Below are 24,417 nucleotides of genomic sequence, written 5' to 3'. Positions count from 1 at the left end.
CTTAGGGGGTATTTACTACAATTTACTGCCATTTTCCAGTAGCACTCAGACACGGTCATGCTGCGCTTCTGTGCCCTGAGGCCCACGCTGGAAGCGGGCCTAGCTTTCTTGCCTTGTTGGTCCTCGAGGCAGGTCCCCAGGTTTGCACGCATCGCAGCCCCTCAGCGCTGGCCGCCTGGAGCCGCTTGGCCTTGGAGCTGCTGCCGCTCACACTCCACTGCCAACATTTCAGGAAGTCTTGGGGATTCAAACCACATAAATATCAAATAAATCCTTAGGCTCTCATTGTCTGTAGAGACAAAAACAGAACCTCCTTTCCAAAACATCAAATTCTTAAGCCCATATTTTAAAGTCAAGATACCTTTCTTAGCAGTTCCTAGAATCAAATGTCTTTCTCCAGTCCAGAACACAAAAGACAACACAATCAACATATCATACATCTGTACACATTTATCTTTTTAAGCTATATACATTCTTTCTATCTTTTCCCAATACATACGTCCCCTCCGGCCGGGGACAACCCTGTTCGTTTACCCCTCTTTCTTGGTTGGACTTTGCTGCCAAACCGAGTGAAGGACGTCAGGATTAACCATACCCCAACCCACCCTCACCTTTTGAGGGTGACCTCTCAGCGTTCCCTAGTTCCCGATATCTCGGTGGGAGGTGAGAACCTCCAATCACCGAAATCTCAGTGGAGACATCCAATTGCCACGCACCGCGCCCCCGTGTCTGCGTTCGATGCGCTGGCACCCAGTTCGCGAGATTCGGGCAAGGGGCAGGAAGTTAAAATACACAAACACATACAGACAAAAAGACAGCGACACGGGTCATCCTTGAATTCTCCAAGAATGCCCCCTTTATTGTGTTCAGGGGCAGATTATATAGAGATAGCCATGCCCCAGCCAAACCCACCAGAAACCACTCTACCATCAGAACTCCTGAAGGTCTCATGCTCAGAGCAGCTGTAGGCACTCAGATCAGGGGATTACAAGAAATTCAGGATCTGGGGTCTCACTCCTCCCAACATTTAACCTGGGCCACGCCTTCTGCTGGCATCCTAAATAAAGGACATGCCTGCTTGCCATCACTCTGGCTGACAAGTCAATTCCTTTATTAGCATCAGAGCCTGTTTCCTTAGGATTCCGGTGTGTATCGAAGACCTGCTGAGACATCCAGCCTTATGGGCTGAACAACTCCTGGATTCTCGCACTTTCTGTTGGTAGACAGCCATAATTGGACTAAGAAGGACCCAGCCTGTAAGCTACTCCAACAAACGCCACATATATGTGGAGCCCTGAATAATACAGGCTGCTGAGACATGACGGGTGACTCAGTGACTAATTAAAGACATCTGATGTCTCAGTTCTCAGATACCCAGATCATCTGAAGGTATGATACGTGCCCAGTTCTTGTCAAGAGATTCAGCTAAAGAAAATTCCATGCCTGTGGCAGAGAAGGGACCACTAGGACCCTGAAGGAGGATTCTGTTCAAATAAACAGACCTGGAGTAAACCCTACAGCAAGAGAAGTCCTTGTCCTCTAGAGAGAGGGAAGGGAGGACTGCGGAACTCACACTGGGGGATCAGGAGAGCAGCGAGAGCTGGGTTTTCACATTCTCGCAATTTATTCTTTCATGGAGACAGACTGTGAGGAAACTCAAATTCCCACATACCACGCTGCTGTCTCTGCTCTTATCCAGGGGCTTCTGTCCTCAAGGGTCACACCCTGACGTCAGTCCCCAGTGTAACCACGTGAGGTGGGACCTCTGAGCGGCCATTGGGCAGAGTCCTCAGGATGTTCTTTCTGTTTCTCCCTCTACCGCATGGGGACGCAGCTAGTGACTGTGAAACCCTGGCCACAAGACTCTGACCCTAGCTAGTCTCAGAGACGCAAGCAGTGCTCTCCGGCTGACCACTGCCCACTCTGTGGCTCTTGTTCTCGCAGCCCTGTGGACTGAGCTGGCCAAGAATGAGTTCATTCACATGCCAGGCTCCTGGAACCCATAAACTGTCTTTGCCTGATTGATGGAAGCCTTTTCTGGTTCGGTATTTTTAATTAAAATGTAATTACACCATTCCCTCCTCCATCTCTTCCCTCTGGTCCTTCCCGTGCACACCCATGATCTCTCTCAAGTCCATAAGCAACCTCTATTTATTCATTGTTGAAGATGCATGATAGACACACATGCTTTGTACATCCTAAGCTGAACCCATACTTTCTGTCTTTTTAAAAATTGAAAGATTTTTTTTTCATACACTCCATTTTGATCAGTTTCCCCTCTCCTAGCTCCTCCCCACCTACCCAAATCCACAAGAAACTAAAGCAAATAAACCAAAAAAAAAATCCAATAAGATAAAACAAACTTTTTAGAAGCTAAATAAGAAGCACAAGAAAAGCATACACAGATGAGGATGAGGAGACACACCTGCATACAAGGAAATCCCATAAAAACTCACCATCTGAAACCATGATATTCTTCTAACTTTTAAAACACAACTTCACAATGTATGTACTAGTTAAGCTGCTGCCTACTCTGTTGTCTTCCCTTTCTGCTTTAATGAACTGTGTTTATAGGTGTTACTGGATTTTGTCCCTGTATCATTCAGAAGATGCAGGCCCCAGCCCCACTCACTGCCCTAACCCATCTGCTCACGATGCTTTCATCCTCCCCTCCTACTCCAGTCTCCCTGCAACTCCAGCTCCAGACACGTCACCTGGCCTTCGCACACATGTCTCAGATGACACCGTGTGCTCTCTCCTACGCCTCTCACCTGCCCTGCTTACCTGCCCATCTTCATCCCTAACACCGTCTCCTTCCCTTCTCTGTCAATTCTCTGTGCCCCTCCTTTGCACGGCTACACAATCCTTACGCTGGCATCCTTCCTACCCACGGCTGTGTCCAGACCCAGGATGGCCCCTTGCAGGGAAAGAAGGCCACCTGCACTGAGACCCCTCCACTTTCCCCTCATGTCTACCTCAGTTGGCTAACAGTAAATGCAAGAAGGGACCATACTGAGAGTCATTTCCTACTCTCCACCAACATCTAGGCCCACTGGTCACCTAATCTAGCCCTGTATGTGTTCGAAGGCATGGGTCAAGCACGGGGCTCTGGACTTTGACTGTTTGCAGACTTTGCCCTGCCTGGGCCAGCCGGGCTCTGGGTCAGCATGGCTGGCTGTGTCTTGCTGCTCCGGGGCCTCATTCTCGCCTTCCTCCTTACCCTTGTCCTGTACCAGGTGGAGCTTTCAGGTAGGTGCTTGCTGTCTCGTTCTTTCAAGAAACATTTTCTTTAAGCTGGGGTCTCATTCTATAGCCCAGGCGGGTCTGGAACTCACAATATAGTTCAGGCTAGCTTCAGCTCTTGGCAATCCTTCTGCCTCAGTCTCCCAAGTGCTAGGACTATAGGAATGAACCACCAGATCTAGCCATCTCATCCTTGGTCCAGCCCCAGTGGTTCTGTAGATGATACTGTCTTTATGGGTCCTAAAGAACAAGCCACTCCCTCCTGAAAGTCAGTATGGATCTCACTGCCCTGCGGTAAGAGCTGTTGAAGGTGACAGGGACCTATTGGGCCGAGGACAGCCTAAGTCATGCAGGACAAGACAAGGCTAGGCACTCCTTAGCCAAAGCTGGGTGTCAAGGTTTCTTGTTCTGTGCTGAAGGACTTCCAGGAGCAGCTAGCCTAAGCCTTAATCCACCCTGGAGTATCTAAGCCTTCCATCCCAGCCTCTGTGAGTCTCTTCTGGGTCCTCTGTCTATGTTCTCCAGTCCATGGCTCCTCGGCTCAGGCGTGGTTCCAGGCCACTAGCCTTTACTCTCTCTGACTTCTGCACCCCCTCCTTCCACACCTAACAGTCCTCATCACCAGCCTCCTCATGTTTGCTCAATACCAGCTCCTATGAGGGTGGCGTCCACACAGGCAAATCCTGTCTGCTGGCTCTCAGCACTGGCCTGAGCCCCGAAGCAGGACCAAAGTTCTCAGAAAAATTCCTGGCTGTCGTCAGGTTGAGCCTGCTGAGTTTTGTGATCCAAATGTGCCACAATAGGATCCATTTTTAGCCAAACGAGGTTTCTTGGCACCTTACATACTGGTGTGGGGAAAAAAATAACCAGACAGCTTGCATGTTTGCCCTCATCCTGTAGACAGGGTTCTCCTGGCGAGCAGGGCTGTGTCCCTAAGCCCTGTGGTGGCATCACTGTCCCTGGGGTGGACACAGCCTTCCTGCCACCTTAACTCCAAACTGTGTGCATCTCAGGGTATCTCTGAGGAAACTGTCCTCTCATCCAACCACTTCCCAAGGCATCCAAGGTGCTCGGTGGTGCTCAGAACCCAGTACTGTCCTGTGATTGCGCAGGAAGGAAAAACTATGTAGGTCTGAGCACTGTTTTGAAGGTGCGTGGTTGATCGGCAGTTATGATTCACCAGACAAGCTTTAATATATATATGTCAGTTTTAATAAAGGAAAGGAAAGGGAACTTACAAATCCAAGGTTCCAGCGAGGAGGGCAGGAAAACAAAGAAAAAGCGGGCCACAGGCCCGCAAGATTTTATAAGTCAATATTAGCCTAAGGGGGACACGCCTAAGAGGGACACGCCTAAGAGGGACACGCCTTTAGACCAAGGGGGCCACGCCTTTAAACCAAGGGGGACACGCCTTACAAAACAAGGTTTTGGGCTAGGCTTCCCCTTCATCTCCCCCTTTTGTCTAAATAAGACAGAACCAAACCAAATACAACTATATTCAATAGGAACAAATAATAAATATAAAATTACAAACAATATTAAGAAGAAACATATAACAAAAGTTTTACTAAGCATTCTATTTCAAGGAGTCTAAATAATGTAGAGGGTAACTACAATTATCTAATCTTCAACCCCATCAAAGATCTGAGAAGGGAAGTAATATTACTTAAGCAACCAGGAAGTACAAACAAGAAACTTCCAAAATGTGCAACAAATGACAGAGACAACTAACTACCTGGGCAGTCACCCAAAGTTTCGTTTTGCAATGTTGAGGCAACCAACTTTGGCTAAGGCCTAACACAACTGACATAACATTTTTCAAAGGCAAGGAACTTTTTGTAGAACTGTCCAACCCTGTCTTGGCAAGATAAGACAATCCTGTTTTTATCCATTTACGGATACTCTGAAACTCTGTCAGTGGTCGAGGTATGGGCTTTTTCTTTGCCTAAAGGCCACTTCTGCCAAGAAGAAGACAAGCTCCCAGTGGAGTGTCTTTGGTGCTCAACATTCTCTCGGGAGTAGAGTGGTGTTGCCAGGAGTGATTGTGTCTCATAAGTACCAAACTCTAGGTTAGATTAAAGGCCATGTTCTACAGCTCTTCAAAGAGGTCGAAGATTATACTATCTATACTAAATATAATTTCTATGTATCTAAAAAACCTGAAAAACAACTGTGCAATAAATGAGGACAATATCCCCAAACGTAAACAATGTCATTATACAAATAATATCAGAGGTAGAAATGTACATTGCAATATGATAAATATCTCAATATAACAATTGTTTTAAACAGAGGTAGAAGCATACTCTCATACAATAGAGGTAGAAGCATATTCATATACAATGTTCAATATACAAGAATCAACACCAATGCAATTTTCTAATAACAATAATTCACAAATACCAATCATCCCATCAAACCAGGTAATCCCCCCCCTTTTTTTTTAAACACCCCTGAGTCCATATAATACCTCCCCCATCCCCTCAACCCTATACCAACTACTAAATGATGTCCTTAAACCAGAGGGCAAACTCTGTTGGGAGAGGGGGCGTCGTCCTGTAAGATTGCTTCCAGCTGACATGGGGGCGACGTTCTTCTCAGGGGGTCCCGTGAAAGCAAATGATGGTAAAATTCCCAGAATAACATTTTGTCGAGGAAATTGTAACTAGCCTCTGAATGTTTTGAGGAGGTCCGGCCAGAGTGTTGTCAAAATTGTACACCATTTGAAACTGTCTTGTGTAGTTGGTACCAAAAAAAACCAAAAAAAAAAAGTCTAATTTTAGCGCTATTAAAAACATGACGTCATAGTAACCAGGTGAAATTGATGTTGTGGGGCCCCATCTTCATCCTGGAAACTTCAAAGATTACTGAAGGAAAATTTGTTGTTTGTTACAGGAAAGGTAAACATTATCTACAAAGACATATACAGACATATATATTCGATGGAAGGTATAATAAAGACAGACAGATATGAGGAAAGGCAAAGAAAGTTTATCAAGTATCATCATCATTATTATTATTATTATTATTATTATTACTATTATTATTATTATTCTGTCCCATTTCATGGCTCCTGACCTGAGACAGAAACTCTGAGATATCTCTTATAAACAGGCTTGGAATTGAAGAAGGACTGAGCCATAGTCCAACTCCAAAACCAGCTCTATATACATATAAATAAAAGCACAGTATATATGTAAAAAAATGTTTTATACTTACTAAACATATTCGGGTTCTGTGTTGATCCATATTAGGTTGTAACTAGTGTCCATGCATCAGTATTTAAATATCCAGGGTCCCTTAAGTTCTTTGAAGATGAGTGGTTTCCTGTGGAGATAAGAAAAGAACCCTGCCCCCAACCTATATGCTTTTCTTACCATCAGTATGATCATCATCCTTGTGAATGAATTATTTTTCTTTTCCAAGGGGCTTCTTCTCTTCAAACCGAACCTTTATTAATTTTGACGGTATCCACAATTTTTCCTCTCCTGTGGAGACAAGAGCAAAACCCCTTCCCCAACGCAGCACATCTCCTGGCTTCCACTGCGAGGTCAGCACATCCTTGAAATAAACTGGTTGATTTAATTCAGCAGACTTTTCCATTATCCAATGTCTTTCTGCAGCCGTTGTCCCCTTCTCATTAGCGTTGAGAAAATTCAAGGTTAATAAAGCACTATGTAACCTATTTCTAGGGGTATTTTCCACCCCTTTCTGTTTGTTTAACATGTCCTTTATAGTTCTATTTGATCTTTCTATGACTGCTTGACCTGTAGGATTGTATGGTATACCTGTAACATGCTTAATATTGTAATAAGCAAAAAACTGTTTCATTTTCCTAGAAACATAAGCTGGACCATTATCCGTCTTTATTTGTGTAGGTATACCCATGATGGCCATAACTTCTAATAAATGAGTGATTACTGAATCAGCTTTTTCTGAGCTTAAAGCAGTTGCCCATTGAAAACCTGAATAAGTGTCAATGGTGTGGTGTACATATTTTAATTTGCCAAATTCTGCAAAGTGAAACACATCCATCTGCCAGATTTCATTCCTTTGAGTGCCCTTTGGATTAGCCCCTGCAGGCAGTGGTGTTTGGTTATAAAAAGAGCAAGTAGGGCATTTCTTTACAATTTCCTTAGCTTGTTGCCATGTAATAGAAAACTCTTTCTTCAAGCCTTTGCTATTGACATGATGTTTTTTATGAAATTCAGAGGCCTGCAGCACACTACCAATCAACAATTGATCAATTTCTGCATTACCTTTTGCTAGAGGACCTGGCAGACCCGTATGGGATCTGATGTGTGTTATATACATAGGGCAAAGCCTGTTCCTGATCATGTCTTGTACCTGGATAAACAATGAGGTTAGTTCTGTATCATCAGGTATAAATTCAGCAGTTTCAATATGTAAGATTACTCTTTCTGCATATTGTGAATCAGTAACTATATTAAGCGGTTCTTTAAAATCCCTTACCACCATAAGAATGGCATATAATTCTGCCTTCTGGACAGAATCATAAGGGCTTTGTTCCACCTTACTCAAATCTTCTGATTTGTAACCTGCTTTCCCTGATTTATTAGCATCAGTATAAAATGTACGTGCTCCAGTTATCGGAGCATCACGGATGATTCGAGGGAGAATCCAAGAAGTTCTCTTTATAAAGTTAAGCCTCTTGCTTTTCGGATAGTTGTTATTGATTTCTCCCAAAAAATTAGCGCAAGCTCTTTGCCATGGTTCGTTATCTTCCCACAACTTTTTTAGTTCATCAGCAGTGAAAGGCACTATAATTTCTGCTGGGTCTATGCCTGCTAGTTGACGAAGTCTCAATTTGCCTTTTATAATTAATTCAGAGACTTTTTCCACATAAGTTTTTATTTTCTTACTTGGTTTATGTGGTAAAAAGATCCATTCTAAGATAATATCATCTCTCTGCATTAAAATTCCTGTAGGAGAAATTTTGGAAGGCAATATGACGAGAATACAACTGAGCTCTGGATTCACCCTGTCCACATGTGTCTCTTGTAATTTCTCTTCAATCATTCTCAGCTCCTTTTCTGCTTCAGCTGTTAATTCTCTGGGACTGTTTAAGTCTTTTTCACCATCCAAGGTTTTATTTAAATGAATTATCATATCAGGTGTTATGCCAACAGCTGGTCGTAAGCTTGAAATGTCTCCTAACAACCTTTGAAAGTCATTGAGAGTCCGTAACCGATCTCTCCTAATTTGTGCTTTTTGTGTCTTAATTTTTTGTAAACCTATTTTATAACCTAGATAATTAACAGAATCTCCTCTCTGAATTTTTTCAGGAGCAATCTGCAGTCCCCATTTAGGTAAAAGTATTTTTACTTCTTCAAACAGTCTTTCTAAAGTAGCCATGTTTGAATCAGATAACAGAATATCATCCATGTAATGATAAATTATAGACTTGGGAAATTGCTTGCGTATTATTTGCAATGGTTGATTTACAAAATATTGGCACAGGGTGGGAGAGTTCAACATGCCCTGTGGGAGGACGGTCCACTGGTATCTCCTTGTAGGTTGAGAGTTATTATAAGTAGGCACTGTGAAGGCAAACTTTTCTCTGTCTTTTTCTTGTAAAGGTATAGTGAAGAAACAATCCTTTAAATCAATTACTATGAGAGGCCATCCTTTTGGTAATAAAGATGGCAGAGGAATTCCAGATTGCAGAGAGCCCATAGGTTGAATAACCTTATTGATAGCCCTGAGATCTGTCACCATTCTCCACTTACCAGATTTTTTCTTAACAACAAATACAGGAGAATTCCAAGGGCTGGTAGATTCTTCTATATGTCGAGCATCTAATTGCTCTTGTACCAGCTGTTCTAAAGCCTGCAACTTTTCCTCAGCTAAAGGCCATTGCTTTGTCCATATTGGTTTCTCAGTCAACCATTTTAGAGGCAGTGCTGTTCGTATCTCTGAAGGGCCATCAATTGCTTTGCATTCTTGTACAGCCCGAACAGCCGGTTTCCGCCTTCTGTAATATCTTTTAATATTTCCCTCAGTGATATAGGCTCTAGAAGCAGCAGGAATGTTAATTTGGGTATTCCATTGCTGCAACAGGTCACGGCCCCATAAATTCACTGCAATATTGGCTACATATGGCCTTAATTTTGCTCTTTGTCCTTCTGGCCCTATGCATTCAACCCATCTCGTGCTCTGCCTTACTTGAGATAGGGTTCCAATTCCCAGGAACTGAACATTTACATCCTGAAGAGGCCAATGCGGATGCCAAGATTCTGGAGTAATGATACTTACATCCGCACCTGTGTCCAGTAGGCCAGTAATAAAAACGCCATTTACACACACTCTCAACTTTGGTCTTTGTTCATTTATAAAAGTCTGCCAAAATACACGTAACTCATCTTTCAGGCCATTTTTGCTTTTAACAGCAGGCATGGGGCTTTCTAATTTTCTTGATGAGGCATGTTCTCGGCAGTAACCGGAAATGACTGGACCACATTCGTCATGGGGGCCTGCGAGAGGCCCCCCATTGAGTTTCCCAGTGGCAACAGGTTGCCTTGTCTATCTCTTGTTGACCTGCACTCATTTGTCCAGTGTCTGCCTTTTCCACATCTCCTACATATACCTGAAGGCTGAGTCCTCCTACGTCTGTTATTTCTAGAAGAGGCATTATTATTATTATTGTTATTATTGTTGTTGTTGTTGTTGTTGTTATTATTATTATTATTATTTCTGAAAATCCGTTGTCTGCAATTCCTTTTAATATGTCCCATCTTGCCACAATTAAAACATTTGGTAACTTGATGCCTCCTTTTTGCATTAGAAATTGCTTCTTCGACCCATGCTTCAGTGCCATAGTCAAATGATTCAACATTCATTGTATGTAAGACCCATTCGTCCAAGGGCGCTGATCTCATCTTTAAAGGCCCCAGGATCCTTTTACACTCCACATTGGCATTCTCATAAGCCAAAGATTCAATTATTATACGTCTTGCTTCTGGGTCAGATATCCCTATCTGTACAGCTTTAGTTAGCCTTTGTAAAAAATCACTAAAGGGTTCTCTCTGACCCTGTTTAACTCTGATATATGATTCCAGTCTCTGTCCTGGGTCTTGAACCCTGTCCCAAGCCTTTAAAGCTGCTGTAGTACATATGGATAAGGTGTGTTCATCATAATTCGCTTGTTCCAGAGGATCGGAGAAAAGTCCTTCACCTAGAATTTGATCTAAGGAGATCTCAATTCCCTTTGCTCTTTCCTGCTGTTCTAAAAGTTTAGCCTCTTGTCTGAACATGCATTTCCAATTTAATTGTGACCCACTCTCTAGAACAGCTGATACTAATTGTACCCAATCATGGGGCGTTGCCTTATTGCTTATAGACCAAGTTTTGAGCATCTCTCTAACAAAGGACGAATGTAGCCCAAAGTTCATAATGGCTTGTTTAATTTCTTTGAGATCATTCATACGGACGGGTTCCCATGTATATTCCTTGATGACTTTAGGGTTTTTGGAACCAGTCACCTTTTCTGACGTTACTATTGGAAAGGCAGGTAGAACTTTATGGAAATTATCCCGGAGAGTTTTACTCATTGACGGAGTTAAATTTCGCCTTTGTACCGTTTGTTCCTGTTCTATACTTTCCTCAATCTTTTCTAATCTGCTTACTATTACCTTCTGTAAGGCCTGGATCTCCTGTCCAGAATTATGCTCCAAGGCCTTCATGGAGGATTCCAAAACATGAAGTTTGTCCAGTAGAGTTAGTGTCTCATCCTTGGATAGAATTTTCATGGCATGAATTGTGCCTTCTTGTATTGACAATCTGTCAGCCAATCTGTCATATCCTTTAGACAAAGTCCGATTTTCACATTCAGCAGTTTTAATTCTCTCTGATAATGTTTCAGACAGGGACTGAAGTTTACGATCCAAATCAGCTGTTCTCTCCTCCGCAGCAATGAGTCTCTCCTTAATATCAGACTGTAGTTTTTCTAAATTTTGCTCATTTGACCGAGTCATATCAGACAAAGCCTTATTCCCTTCCTTGAGACCTTCAAACTCTTTCTTGGTGTCAGTCTGAATTGTTTTTGCAAATACCTCGACCGACTTAAAGTTGTCACTCAAAACAGTTGTGCCCTTTCTTAAGCATTCAACCTCTGTCCTAAGAATCCTGGTTTCATTCTGTAAGGACTTTATCATTTTTCTATTTTCAAACCATGTAAGGGAGAAACCAAATACGAGAAAAATTGCAAGCCCTATAAACATCCAAGTTATGGGAATATCATATGTATCCTGTAATATTTCTACCATAGTATAATTAAATAGATTGCAGAAGCTTTCAACGGTGATATGGTCAGACATTTTTTTTTTTTTTTAATCAAAAGAAATTTTACCTGAAATGACCGTTCCCTGCCAGTAGGTCGCTAGGGCAATAACCGCTCGGCCAAACCGAGTCTGCAGTACCAGCGGAGCTCGAATGTTGGGACTCCGGCAGTAACCGCTAGTCTCCGGCAGGTCAGGGCCCAGGCCGAACTCAGCCGGGACTGGTGCTGCCTGAGGGGTTAGCGAGCTCGGACTGAGTCACCCGCGCGCACACACACACACACACGTCCTTTGCTCCGTACAAGCGGGGCTCGGACAGGCTAGTCTGGGAAACTGCTCTGAAGCAATCAAGAGCCCAAGGCCGAATCCCTGCCACGCAGTGTGGGAACTGGAGCTGAAGGCTCCCAAATGCCCTAGTTGGACGCCAAATGAAGGTGCGTGGTTGATCGGCAGTTATGATTCACCAGACAAGCTTTAATATATATATGTCAGTTTTAATAAAGGAAAGGAAAGGGAACTTACAAATCCAAGGTTCCAGCGAGGAGGGCAGGAAAACAAAGAAAAAGCGGGCCACAGGCCCGCAAGATTTTATAAGTCAATATTAGCCTAAGGGGGACACGCCTAAGAGGGACACGCCTAAGAGGGACACGCCTTTAGACCAAGGGGGCCACGCCTTTAAACCAAGGGGGACACGCCTTACAAAACAAGGTTTTGGGCTAGGCTTCCCCTTCACTGTTTGAGTGAGCTCACCTGAGCACCCCCTCCCCCTTGCTGTCTGTCTCCGACGCCTGCTCAGGACTCCTTCCTGCCATGGAGAAGTCACTTAGCAATCCTGGCATCCCTGTATTTGATGTTTACATAGGACACTCTCCGATGTGTCTGTCCACAGGTGTTGCATTTTTGCAACATACCTGGATAGATCATTTCGAAGCAAATGGTGATGGGCCTGTCCCATGTCCTCCTGCTTCTGCGTGGACACTCACCTGCTGCTGCTGAGTGAGCATAGCCTCTCTGGGCCTGGATCCTCTGCCCACAAAATGCCAGTGTGTCTGCCTAACTCTTAAGGGCCATGCGTTCACCCAACAAGAAGAAAGTACATGTCCATCATAGGAATAACTCTGAGGACGGGCACAGCCCAGGCCCTGCTAAACAGTGGCAAATCGCAGGCGCCAGCTGCGGCACCGTGTGAGACCAGGCTCCCGCTCGCTTTGCTGTGTCCCTCTGCAGTGTTTCTTCCAGCCTCGGAGGCAAACAAAGTTCTGGTGAGAGGGAGACGGTCCGGCTCTTATCTTCTGGAAGAACTCTTCCAGGGCAACTTGGAAAAGGAATGCTATGAGGAAATCTGCAATTATGAGGAAGCAAGTGAAGTATTTGAAGACTATGCTACCACCGTACGTGAGCCCCGTAAACCCTGAAATTGATGTCACTGCTGTACGTGAGCCCCGAAAGCCCCCAGGTGCACGCACGCACGCACGCACGTGCTAACTGTTCAGGCCCAACTGTATCAGAAAGCAGGTTTAATTAGCCCATTTCCTTATGGCGAGGTTGGTACGAGCCTGACTTCACAGATGAGAAGTCAGACTTAGAGGTGGGAACAAACCGGCGTCAGCAGCAGGTGGGGATCACACTCTAGACTCCCTAGTTGGGCTACCTAGCTGGGGAGACCTGCCCATCACACCACAACCAAATCGCCAAACTCCACTGTTTGCGCATGTTGGGAAAATCTGAGAAAGAGGGGGAGAGAAAGAGACAGAGACAGAGAGACAGAGAGAGAAAGAGACACACACATGCATGCCCGTGCATACACACTATAAGAAAATTTCCCGTGATCCCTACTTTGGATTAGGTAAATCCTTTTCTTACATCTGTATACACTCTAACAATCAGGTGAGCATTTGGCATGTTTAATTACTCGCAAGATTATCGGAAGACAGCAAGAGGGAGCCAAAACTTAAGGGGCAGTGGCTATTTTCGTTTGGAAGGAGCAGAGTGATCGTGACATCATCCACACATCATTAGGAAGTTCGAGTATGGTTTGGGGGACACACCACAAATAGCTCATTTGAGTATCCCACTCCAGCCTCCCCCACGAACATTTACAATTATAACAGTGAACTTCTAAAAGAAAAAATGAGGATTTCAGACCATCGCCAGGCACCTCTGTAGAGTGAGGTAGAGAGCAGCCGGGAAGGAGCCCTGTAGCTTTGTGCCCTCACGCACAACTGCCTTCCTCCCCAGGAAACATGGTAAATAACCTGGTGCAGAATATGCCACTCCTGTTCAGTGTGAACAGGCTGTAAAATCATGCACAGAAATTCCACATCCTCCGAATGACTGAGTACAGCCCATGTTTTCTTAGCCCTGAGTTCATCCATGGGAGACTGAATACAGAAATTAACGCTCTTACCTTTTGCCTTGGCAGGAAAGATTCTGGAAACAGTACAGGGGTAAGTGTTTTCTCAGCTCTCTGGCCTGGTGGAGACTCAGGAGAGTCTTCACTGGGGCCCATGGATTCACGTTCTAACCCTCCTGTGTCCTGGTGTCTGCCCAGGAAAGGGCATTCGTCCCAAGGATCCCACTAGCAGGACCACAAGGAGGCCTCTGGTTTCATTGTGCTGATGTCTGGGTGTTCCTAGGCAGTTGGGGCTCAGGCAAAAGACAGTAGCCCTCCCCCACCTCACAGCTCATCCTACTTCTGGGAAGGGGCATGCTGTAGGCCAGGAGATGGATCAGATTTGAGAGAACTGTGGCTGTTACCCAGATGTTTGTCTTGGGGTCTGCTCTGTAGGCTATCCTCAGGAGGAGCATAGGTGGGTGTCGGCAGAAAGAGATGTACAGGTGAAGACCACGTGGTGTGTGGGAGCAAGGACACACCTTGAAATGAATAGAAGTTCCAGGGGTGCACGATAGTGATGGTGAGAGCTTGGGGTTTGGGGGCACGTGGCACCCAGTGGACAGCAAGCACCTGGAACTCGGCCTCTTCTCTAGTAGAGCAAGCTTAGGATGGGCCTGGCTCAAGGAGTCCACAGTGCAGTCTCAGAGGCCCTTCTGCTTCCGTAGGTGGTTTTCCATGTATCTCCCAGCCCTGCCTCAACAACGGGACATGCAGGGACCACATCCGCAATTACAGCTGCACGTGTTCCCCTGGCTACGAGGGCAGGAACTGCGCAATGGGTAAGAGGCACCGTCCACACCCAGTCCATGGTGGGGCTTGCTGAGAGACAGAGCAGCTTGCTGATGCAGAAAAGTGTAGGGGCATTACGTTTGTAGCTTCATAAATAGAGCTTGCCTGAAGATCAGGGAGTAAAACAGCCCCACTGGTCAGCCTTATAGATCAGGGCAGTGGTAACACACACCTTTAATCCCAGTAGCCACACTAGTTGCCATAGAAACCGGGTGGTGCATGCCTTAAATCCAGTGGTGCATGTCTTTAATCCCAGAACTAAAGAGGAATATAAAATGGGAGGAGACAGGTCTCAGTCTCATTCTGAGATTCCTGGAGGTAGGATCACTGTTTTGGACTGAGGTAGAGGTAAGAATCAGTGGCTGGCTGTTTGGCTTTTCAGACCTTCAGGTTGAACCCCAATTTCTCTCTCTCTGAGTTCTTATTAATTGTGCTTCAGAGAAGGGTGCCCTGGGGACCTTGATACACTCATCCCAGGAAACTCTTTGGTTCCCCTCTTCTACCCCACCCTGGAAATCATGCCACGGGTGCTGGCTGCATTCTGTGACCCACTGCCTGGCCCCTTGCCCTCTTGGGATTTTCATAGCACAGGGTCTCCTTTTTCTCCCCTTTCCCAACATCCACCTCCCAATCCATAATCTGCACACAAGTTGGAAGAGGTGCACACAGATGTGTCTGACTGCTATGCCAGTCGGGAATACTCTAGAGAGAGAAAAAGCAATAGGTCCCTCCCCCTTTTCACCTATAGGATTTGAACGTAAGGTCTCGATATATTCCCCAGACTGTCCTTGAACTTGCTAAGCATGGGGCAAAAGAGGTAGCTCAGAAGTTAAGAGGACGGGCTGCTCTTCCAGGTTTTGATTCCCAGCATCCATAGGGCAGCTCACAACCTTCTATAACTCCAGTCCCAGGGGTATCTAGCACCCCCTCTGACCTCTGTGGGCACTGCACTCATATGGTACACAGACATGGACAAAACACCCCTCTACATAAAAAATAAAAAATAAAGGAACTTGCTGTGTAGTCCAGACAGGCTTTGAACTTATGATCCTCCCAACTCAGACTTCAGAGTAGCTATGATAGGCAGACCTGTACCACCAGAGCCGACTAAGAATAGTCCTAAAATACCCATGCAAATGACCTCATGGGGCCAAGGGGATGAATTCCTGGTAACTGTCACCTACAGAAACAAAGGCATGTGCCTTTTTCTGTGTCTCTCTCACTCAGAACCAGCTCTCTGCGAGAAAAGTTTCTTTAGCCCAGATCTTTGCTCTCGACTCCAGATTCCCACACTCCATCACCTCCCTGGCAATGCTTTCTGGTGTTCCACTTAAACTTCAGCCCCACCTCAGCTGTTCGGCCACCAACACTGGGCTATGACCCCCCTTGGTCCCATTTCTGCTCTTTGAAGGAACAATCCAAAGACAGCAGCTTTTGCAATGGGAAAGGAAGAATCTAGGGACATCTATACAATACTAGTAAGATGTCTAGGTAACTCCTCCTAAGGCCAAACATCTCACTGCATCTCCATGGACATACCTGGGACACTTGAGTGTGGGAAGCTTCACATGAAACCTGGCAAGCTAGATGAGGAATGTGGATGCAGCTCCATGCTTATATTTTCTTTGTATGTGTAACACACAAGCAACACTAGGACTGGCAGGCCATACCCATGCACAAGACAATGACATTGGCTATTCCCCGTTGGCATGGCCGGTTTTAGCTTTTTCGTCTTTCTCAGCTACAAACGAATGTCACTTAGAGAGGACGGATGGGTGCCAGCACTTCTGCCATCCAGGGGAGTCATCCTACGTGTGCAGCTGTGCGAAGGGCTACGAGCTGGGCAAGGACCACAAGTCATGCAGTCCCAGTGGTGAGTTCTCCCGGAGGTAGGCTGTCCCACCTCCACGCCCCCTTCTTCTGCCACCATGCTTACAGGGTGGAGTGTTGTTCATAGGATGTAATTGCTGACTCGGGGTTCTGGCCTCCACATCAGAGTAACCGCAGTGTCGGAAGTGCTTTGTGTCAGGAGGCCTATTACCCTATTATCCAAACTGACCCCCAAATAAGCCTGGGTGCAGGCAGTTCAGCTTCACCTTGCTCCCCGTGGCCACTAATGACCTCAAGTCCACCAGCATTCAGATGAGACTTCCGGCTAGCAGCACTGTAGACCCCACATCCACTTGGAAACCACTGATTTTCTTCTCATGTTGCCACCACAAATGAAGCCAAGTGTGCCTGCGGGACCCTGACTTCCGAAGACGTCAGAGGCTGCCAAAGCCCGCCTAGCTTCCCGTGGCAGGTAACAGCATTTGGTAACAGCTTCTGTTCTGTTACGAATTTCATCTGTCATTTCCATATTTTTGCCAAAACGGATGACAACCAAGGGAATTAGGAACAAACTCTGAGCTCCGTGGGCCCTCGCGGAGCCACAAGCTATGCTCTCTGCAGCATTTGCTCCACATCGGAAGTGTGCATTGGTTGCAGCAATCAGGCTACACCATGGAACCAATAGCCAATCTCTATATTTGTGCCTTGTGACACAGCCCAGCCCCAGGGGACATGGCTGTCTGTGCACAGCCTCTGATACACACACACACACACACACACACACACACACACACACACACAGAGAGTACTGTGTCTCACTCCCATTTCTCCTTATTCTCCTTTTCCATTGGCTGACTTAGAATGTAAGCACTCAGGGACAGCTCACCTGAGGTTGCTCTTGGCAGGTATCACTAATATCTAACTTGGCAATGATGTATAGATCTTCTCCTTGTTCCTCAGTTCCATGCCCCTCACTGTTCCGTCTCAGCTACTTGGCCACTAATTTAGTCTTTGCTTGCTCTGCTTGCAACTCTGCAAAAGTGGGTATTGCTTTGTCTTCTGGTTTTATGACACCCATCTTGGCTTTGATTTCCTTATTTTCCACCTTGTTCACCTCTTGGGTCACTGTGGCAGATTTTGATCTCTACATCTTAATATCCCATAGAACCATCTTGTTCAGTAGGGCATAATACTCACTATGTAGACAGATAAGAAGTTTCCAGTAGTCATACAAGTAAAAACAGGGGGAAATACCTGCAATATTTTAGTTCAATATGAATATATACTAAATTTTTATAAATATAAAATTTATCAGATTTTAATTTTCTTTATACGTATACATATGAGCAACATCAAATGGATTCAGTACTCTCTCATTGTGTGTCTGTGTGTGACTGTGTGTGTGTTTATAGCAATAATAATTAAAGAGGAAGAGGTCATGATTTGCGAGGGAGTTAGGGGAACACACACCTCATATGTATATGTTTTTAAGGCTGACATGGATGGGGTAACCTGTTAGGGAGCTCATCCCTAGAAAAAATTGATTCTTCCTCTCTTAGTACTCATCAGTTGTTCTTCATCTAAGGGTGGGGCTCTGTGGAATTTCTCCCTCCACATTAGCATGTCAGCTGGTATCATCATTATGCATGTCTTCTTCAGACAACGATATTGTTGAGATTTTATGGATGTAGTTTCCCTGTCGTGTCTAGAACACATTATCTCACAATAGGCATCCTTGTCCTCTGGATTTTATGATTTTTTTCCCACTACCTTTCCTGAAATTCCCCCCTGAGCCTTAGGTATAGGGGTTACATTGAAGATACACCAATTAGGTTGGAGGACCAGTTATATGGACTTATGTCCAATCTCCATTTGCCACAAAAAGAAGCTAGAATTGCAGTTATCAGGCTGTGCATGAACACAGCTAGATCTAGGAGTATGAACATGGTCCAGGTTGGTAAGATTCCAGGCTGCTCCCTGTCTTAATCTACAACTTCTAATCTGATGTTAATCCTACAATCCATACACTATAACCATCATCTTCATGTAACTTAGGCTTTTTTCTCTTCTTTGTCTATGATTATTTCTTTGAGTTCTGGAATAGTAATTGCTGCTCCATAATCCTGCCTGCCCCTAACAGTCCTGAGTCAGCTCCATCATCCTGCCTGCCCCTAACAGTTCTGGGTTACCTTGGTTGACTTTCTCCCCAGTATGGTCGTGTGTTGTTTATTTTTCTGCCTGGTGACTAATGGGTTGCAGAACTATAACTCATTCGCTCCAGAAAGCCTTGTGTTCTATAACCTGCTTCCGGTATGCTCTGGAACATGGTTAAGATGCCTGGAAACAGAGTAATCCAATCGCATCTTGCTTTTAGACTTTGCTGGGGAAGGATGGTGCAGTGTTCTGGGTTGGTTCTCTGGTTTCCTCTACAGAGAAAAGACCCTGCTGTTCTCCTAAATGCTTGGTCACAATTTCAACTGGCTGGTACAGCACACCATTTCAGCCTTCCTGGGCCCCAGAACTGTCCCCTCTGACCCTTTAGGATTAACTTCCCTGGCCTTAAGTAGTTTCTCTTTACAAACACATATGCTCATGAAGACTCCTGAAAACTGGCAGAGCCTGCAGCTCCCCAGAGTCCTCTCCGCTAGGATCCACCCTACAACTGCAGCCAGTGTGTTTCCTGGAGCGCTCTACTCCCTTGCCATTCTGTGGGCTCTGCCTGAGTTACCCATTCTGGTCTGCGCCATGCAAACTCGGGAGTCACAAAAGCTCTGGCCCCTGAGAGATCATGACCCTGGTGGCCAGTCTCTCAATTTTGTCTGTTTTCCTTGTTCCAAGGGGAGGGAAAATCTGACAGCCATTACTCGTCCTTGGCCAAGAAGGGCCTGTGTATCCTCCTGAGGTGACAGAGTGCTGGTGGCTGTGGAAAAGGCAGTGGGGTGTGGACAAAGACTGTCCCTGGTGCCCAGATGGCCACTCAGATTTACTGTTCCCAATCTTAACACTGGCTGCTAACAGTCATTTTCTTTTTTTAAGGTGAAGTTAACAGACTCCAAAGGAATGGACTTCTGTGCCGGTGTTTTAATACAGGAAGACTTTGTGCTGACAACAGCAAAGTGTTCATTGCTCCACAGCAATATAAGTATAAAAGCAAGTAAGTAATTTCTTTCATGGATTTTCTAAGACGTCATTATAAATAAAAGGAATTAACCAACAGAAACAAAAATGGGAATTTTTCAACTAGAAATTTTGTTTCTAAAGCAAGGCGCGAAATAGCTTTGAGGCTGTCATAAAATCACGTGCATATGCAGAACAAGACACGTCCTGTTAGAATGTGGGCACGGCATGCCAGTGCTGAATGGCACAGGACAAATCTCAGCAGTAGAGCACCCACCTGGATACAGAGGCCTGGCTGAGGGCCAGAGGAGCTGGGTTCAAATTCCTCCTCCCCACGATCTTGGGCTGCTACCCTATCTCATCTCAGGATGTATCTGCAGCTTCATTTTCCATATCTAAAACCTGGACAGTCCTTTCTCCCAGCTGGAATGTTCCTACCATCAGCTTGGAGATGCTCGATGGCAAGTGTGAGCCTGAGAGTGAGCACGTCTCACTCTTTATCCTTAAATACTTGGGTGGACTCATCCTGAAAGAGCTAAATGCCTGAGAGGTCCGAAGCAGCCATGTTCAGACTGGCCTGGAGACGTTCCTTTTTACCGCTGCCTGTTTACTAACCATAGTTGTACCGTACTCCAGAGTAAAACCTTGCCTTTTTCAGAGGTCAGTGTGAGGAGGCCACGGATACAAGTTGACCTGGCCCGTTCTGTGATAGGCATTCAAGTCCTGGAAGAACACTCTGCCTCTGCCCCCCAGGGTTTCACTGAGAAATCCACAGTTTCACCCGTGAAAACAAAACTTTCTAAGTTGGTTGTTTGCTCATGATTTCAGGTGCTGGCCAGAGGATTGGGGTCAGGAGCACTCATGTGCACATGCGTTATGATGAGGAGTCCGGGGAGAACGACCTCTCCCTGCTGGAGCTGGAGGAGCCCTTGCAGTGTCCCAGCTCTGGGCTCCCTGTCTGCATCCCAGAGAGGGACTTTGCTGAGCATGTCCTCATCCCTGGAACAGACGGTCTTCTCAGCGGCTGGACATTCAATGGCACAGGCCTGGGTACCACACAGACAATGCTTCCAGTCACACACGTGGATGGGGAGGAATGTGAACAGACCCTGAATGTGACAGTCACAACAAGAACAAGCTGTGAAAAGGGCAGCATGGTGACCGGGGCTTGGGCGGAGGGGAGCGTGGTCACCCGAGAACACAAGGGGACCTGGTTCCTCACAGGAATCCTGGGTTCGCCACCCCCACCAGAGCAGTTGCACGTGCTCCTCACCACAGTCCCGAGATATTCAATGTGGTTTAAACAGATCATGAAGTGACCAAAATCCAACAACATGGTTGCAGGGCGGTCAGATCCTGCCAGTTACCACTGGAAGATGATGTTGCTTTCCTTGGAACTTTGAAACTTTCTTTATTCTTGAGAATTTCATATGCACATGCAATGAAATATGACCACATCCATGCCCCATTTCCCTCCTGCTCACCTTATATTCCCCTCAACATTTCCCTCCTGAAGAGTCCAAGAATAAGAAAATAAAAATATAGATTCCAAAAATAAGAATGTATAAATAAAAAATATAAAATTATAAGTCTAGGGGAATGAGAACAGACGGTCACGCAGATTGCTCAGTAGATCAAGGGTCAATCATTCACAGTGAGCTATTTTCTCAGATGCTTAAGAAGCCTCCATCAGTGTAGGTTATTTCATTCTACAGCTGCCTGTTCTATTTACAAGGCCAGAGCTTCTCTCTGCAAACTGAGAGTAGTGTCCTGGCCATCCCTGATGAACAACAGATATGAACTGAGTTAACCTCTAAGAGACAGAGATGTGTGACCTCTGGGTTAGGCACTGTCTCTGTTATGGGAAACTGAAACCATCAAAAGGGAGGCATGGGGCTCCAGTATACACTGCCTGGAGGAACCAGGAGAGACAGTGACCACGGTGCAAACACCTGGTTTAACTAACGAGCGCTAATAATGGAGGCTGTGAAGTAAGGCAGTCTGTATCTGAGTTTTACCTTGAGATAGTGTGAAGAACTTTCTGCTATCTTCTAAGTCCCCAGCCTAAGAACCAATTATTCTGATTTATCAAACCTCTGATATTACTAGCAGTCCCTTTTCTGACTAGTTGCTAAAGATTCCTGTTTTCTTGCAATTAGTGATTTTTGCTGTAATCTACTCATTTTTACCTACCCATTGACGTTAGAACTCACTCCACTCCTTCAGGTCTCCATTGACTGACCCACACTGACCGGGTCGGGGCAAGATCATAGAAATTCCTTTGTTCAGACCTAATGCTTGGTGCCCTAACTATAAAAGGTGTGTTCAGAAACTAGCCTTTTGCCACAACCTAACAAACACCATCTCTGGGTGTGGTCTCAGCTACCTGATAAGCTTTTGTGCCCTGCGGTGCTTTTTTTTTATTTTTTTATTTTTAAGTTTGCTTCTGGTTTTTCTAGGATCTGGTATCTGGAATAAAGTTTGCTTTTGGCTTATTAGACTTGGTGGTGTTCTCATCTTTGTGCAATGCCCCTGGACCCAACACCTCCCACGTGTCTTTTTTGATAACCCAGTAAGTTCTGTGAGTGCCACCTCACACGCACACACATTAAGATGAGTTGGGGAGAAGCCAGCTCCACCTACCTGTGTGTGTGGTGTGGGGCATCCACTGGAGCACCCTCAAAAGTGATGCTTTGCAGCTGTCAACTGCCAACAGCTCCTCAGCAAGGAGTGGGGTATGGCGCACACCCCAACCCATCTATGCCAGAGTCTTGTCTGGCCTGACCTTGTGCAGTCTTGGCCAGGTCTCCACAGATGCTGTGAGTCTGTAAATGAAACCATCATGCTGTGTCCAGAAAACAGCATCTCACGGCAGCCCTCCCACTTTTCGGCTCGTATATTCTTCCCACTTCTCTTTCACAAATTCCCTGGGCCTTGGTGGAGGTGAGGACGCAAGGGGATGGGGAGAGTGTATTAAAATGTTCCATTAGGACTGAACAGTCTCTTGTTCTCAGCACTTGGACCAATTATGCATCTTTGCGTTAATTGCTGCCTATTATAAAAACAAAAAACCCTCTCTGACCAAGGTGGAAAAAGTCCAGATCTATGTGGATAAACATAAATATTTAGAAGACAATTTTTAACTTTTTTCTCTTTAGACAGGGTTTCTCTGTGAAACAGCCCTGGCTGTCCTGGAACTTGTTTTGTATACTAGGCTGGCCTCAAACTCACTGAGATCCACCTGCCTCTGCCTCCCTGAGTGCTGGGATTAAAGGCATGTGCCACCACCGCCTGGCATAAAAGACAATTTTGAACACGGTTGTTTAGCAAAGTAACATTAGCATAGCCCTAGGGCCTATGACCAGCTCAGTCATGAGCTGTTGACCAAGATTATAGTTCCAAACATGGAATCTCTCCTGTGGAGCAGGCCTCAGTTAATTACCCCATACTCGCTATGCCGTGACTGCACCACTGGGCACATCTGGCCTGGCATGTCAGTATTGTGGATTCAGGGTCCAGCTCTGGACCAAGACCATTGAGCCTTTGCTCCCCCTGCAGCTGGCACAGCACCTCTGGCAGTGTGAAGCTAGCTGGCAGGGAGTTCCCTTGGATTTGTTAAATAAAACCAATGTCAGCTGTTAACCTGATGAGCTACTGAGTGGAAGCTGAATGGTGAGGGGCTGAGAACATGTGGTTGCGGCATACTTGGTCTGACACACACTATAACAAACATCTCTGGGATAGAGGTGTCTCAGCATTACCAGTGAGACATAAAAGGCAGCCTAATTCTGAGTGTGCTTGGTCCATTGCTGGGGAGAAGCAGGTCTAATATGGGAAGACAATCATGGACCTCCTGATAAAGCTACTGTAGCTAGACACTGGGTGGAGAAAAGCCCCTCAGCAGGCTCCAGGGAGTGTTGGAGCCTCTCAGCTCATGTCATGCCTTGGTACCCTCATCTCTGACGATGTGACCCTGCCTTTAATCCCAGGGCTTGAGAGGCTGAGAAAAGTCCCATATTTGGAGACAGCCTGGGATGTCAAGTAAGACCTTGTCTCAGGGACAGGGTGTGAGCATTTGATGTTGATGTGAACTAGCCACATAGCATATGGGTGTGTGCCCACAAACCGCGGCTCCATGCACAGGACGCAGGACAACGAACAAAAATGCTACACAGAGGCCCAACTACTTACCACTTTAAACTGTCTGTGTTGACTTGGGATGTCACTGTTTATTAAACTACCTGGAGACATCTGAAAATTTGATTCTGTTGCTACTAAACTCAAAAAGAATGGAATTCAGGAAGCTCATAGGAATGCCAAAATTTGAATCGTTGCAAGGATAACTATCAGAAGTTGGGGGTCACTTTACATGATAGCTCTGCATGAGGGCAGTGCCAGACCTGTACACAAACGAGACAGCAAGGCAGGCTCAGCTCTGGTGGAGCTCACCCACATGCTGGGGCTGCACCACAAGTGCTGGGTGATTTTGCTGCTGCACGAGCATCTGATGATGGAGCTGCTGCATGGGCACGCTGATGGCGCAGCTGCTGCACGGGCACGCTGATAACACATGCTGATGATGGGGCCAGAAGAGGGCACTGGATTCCCTAGGCCTGGTGGTCCAGATGGCTGTGAGGGGCCATGTGGGTGTGGGAACCAAACCCAGGTCCTCTGACAGAGCAGTGACTGTTCTGACTGCTGAACTATTATATTATAGTTCAGCAGTTAGAACAACAGATATCCAAA

At 45.7% G+C, this 24,417-nt stretch overlaps 1 protein-coding gene across 2 annotated transcripts; it reads left to right on the top strand.

Annotated features, from left to right (window-relative positions):
* Nucleotides 1-3,091: 3,091 nt before the first annotated feature.
* On the top strand, nt 3,092-22,171 carry Proz (protein Z, vitamin K dependent plasma glycoprotein). Of its 2 annotated transcripts, XM_038326126.1 has the most exons (8): nt 3,092-3,249; nt 12,768-12,931; nt 13,963-13,987; nt 14,601-14,714; nt 16,466-16,597; nt 16,953-17,026; nt 19,591-19,708; nt 20,500-22,171. In XM_038326126.1, exons 1-8 carry the CDS (start codon nt 3,168-3,170, stop codon nt 20,988-20,990), a joined length of 1,200 nt encoding a protein of 399 aa, XP_038182054.1. In that variant the 5' UTR covers nt 3,092-3,167; the 3' UTR covers nt 20,991-22,171. The 2 variants fall into 2 exon arrangements, with proteins under 2 accessions (XP_038182054.1, XP_038182055.1); XM_038326127.1 differs by lacking the exon at nt 3,092-3,249 and having other exon boundaries at nt 12,880-12,996.
* Nucleotides 22,172-24,417: the final 2,246 nt, after the last annotated feature.

Source organism: Arvicola amphibius, chromosome 4 (genome assembly GCF_903992535.2).
Source record: "Arvicola amphibius chromosome 4, mArvAmp1.2, whole genome shotgun sequence".
NCBI classification, from domain to species: domain Eukaryota; kingdom Metazoa; phylum Chordata; class Mammalia; order Rodentia; family Cricetidae; genus Arvicola; species Arvicola amphibius.
Note: the sequence above shows the minus strand (reverse complement) of the source record. Positions and strands in the feature narration are given on the sequence as shown.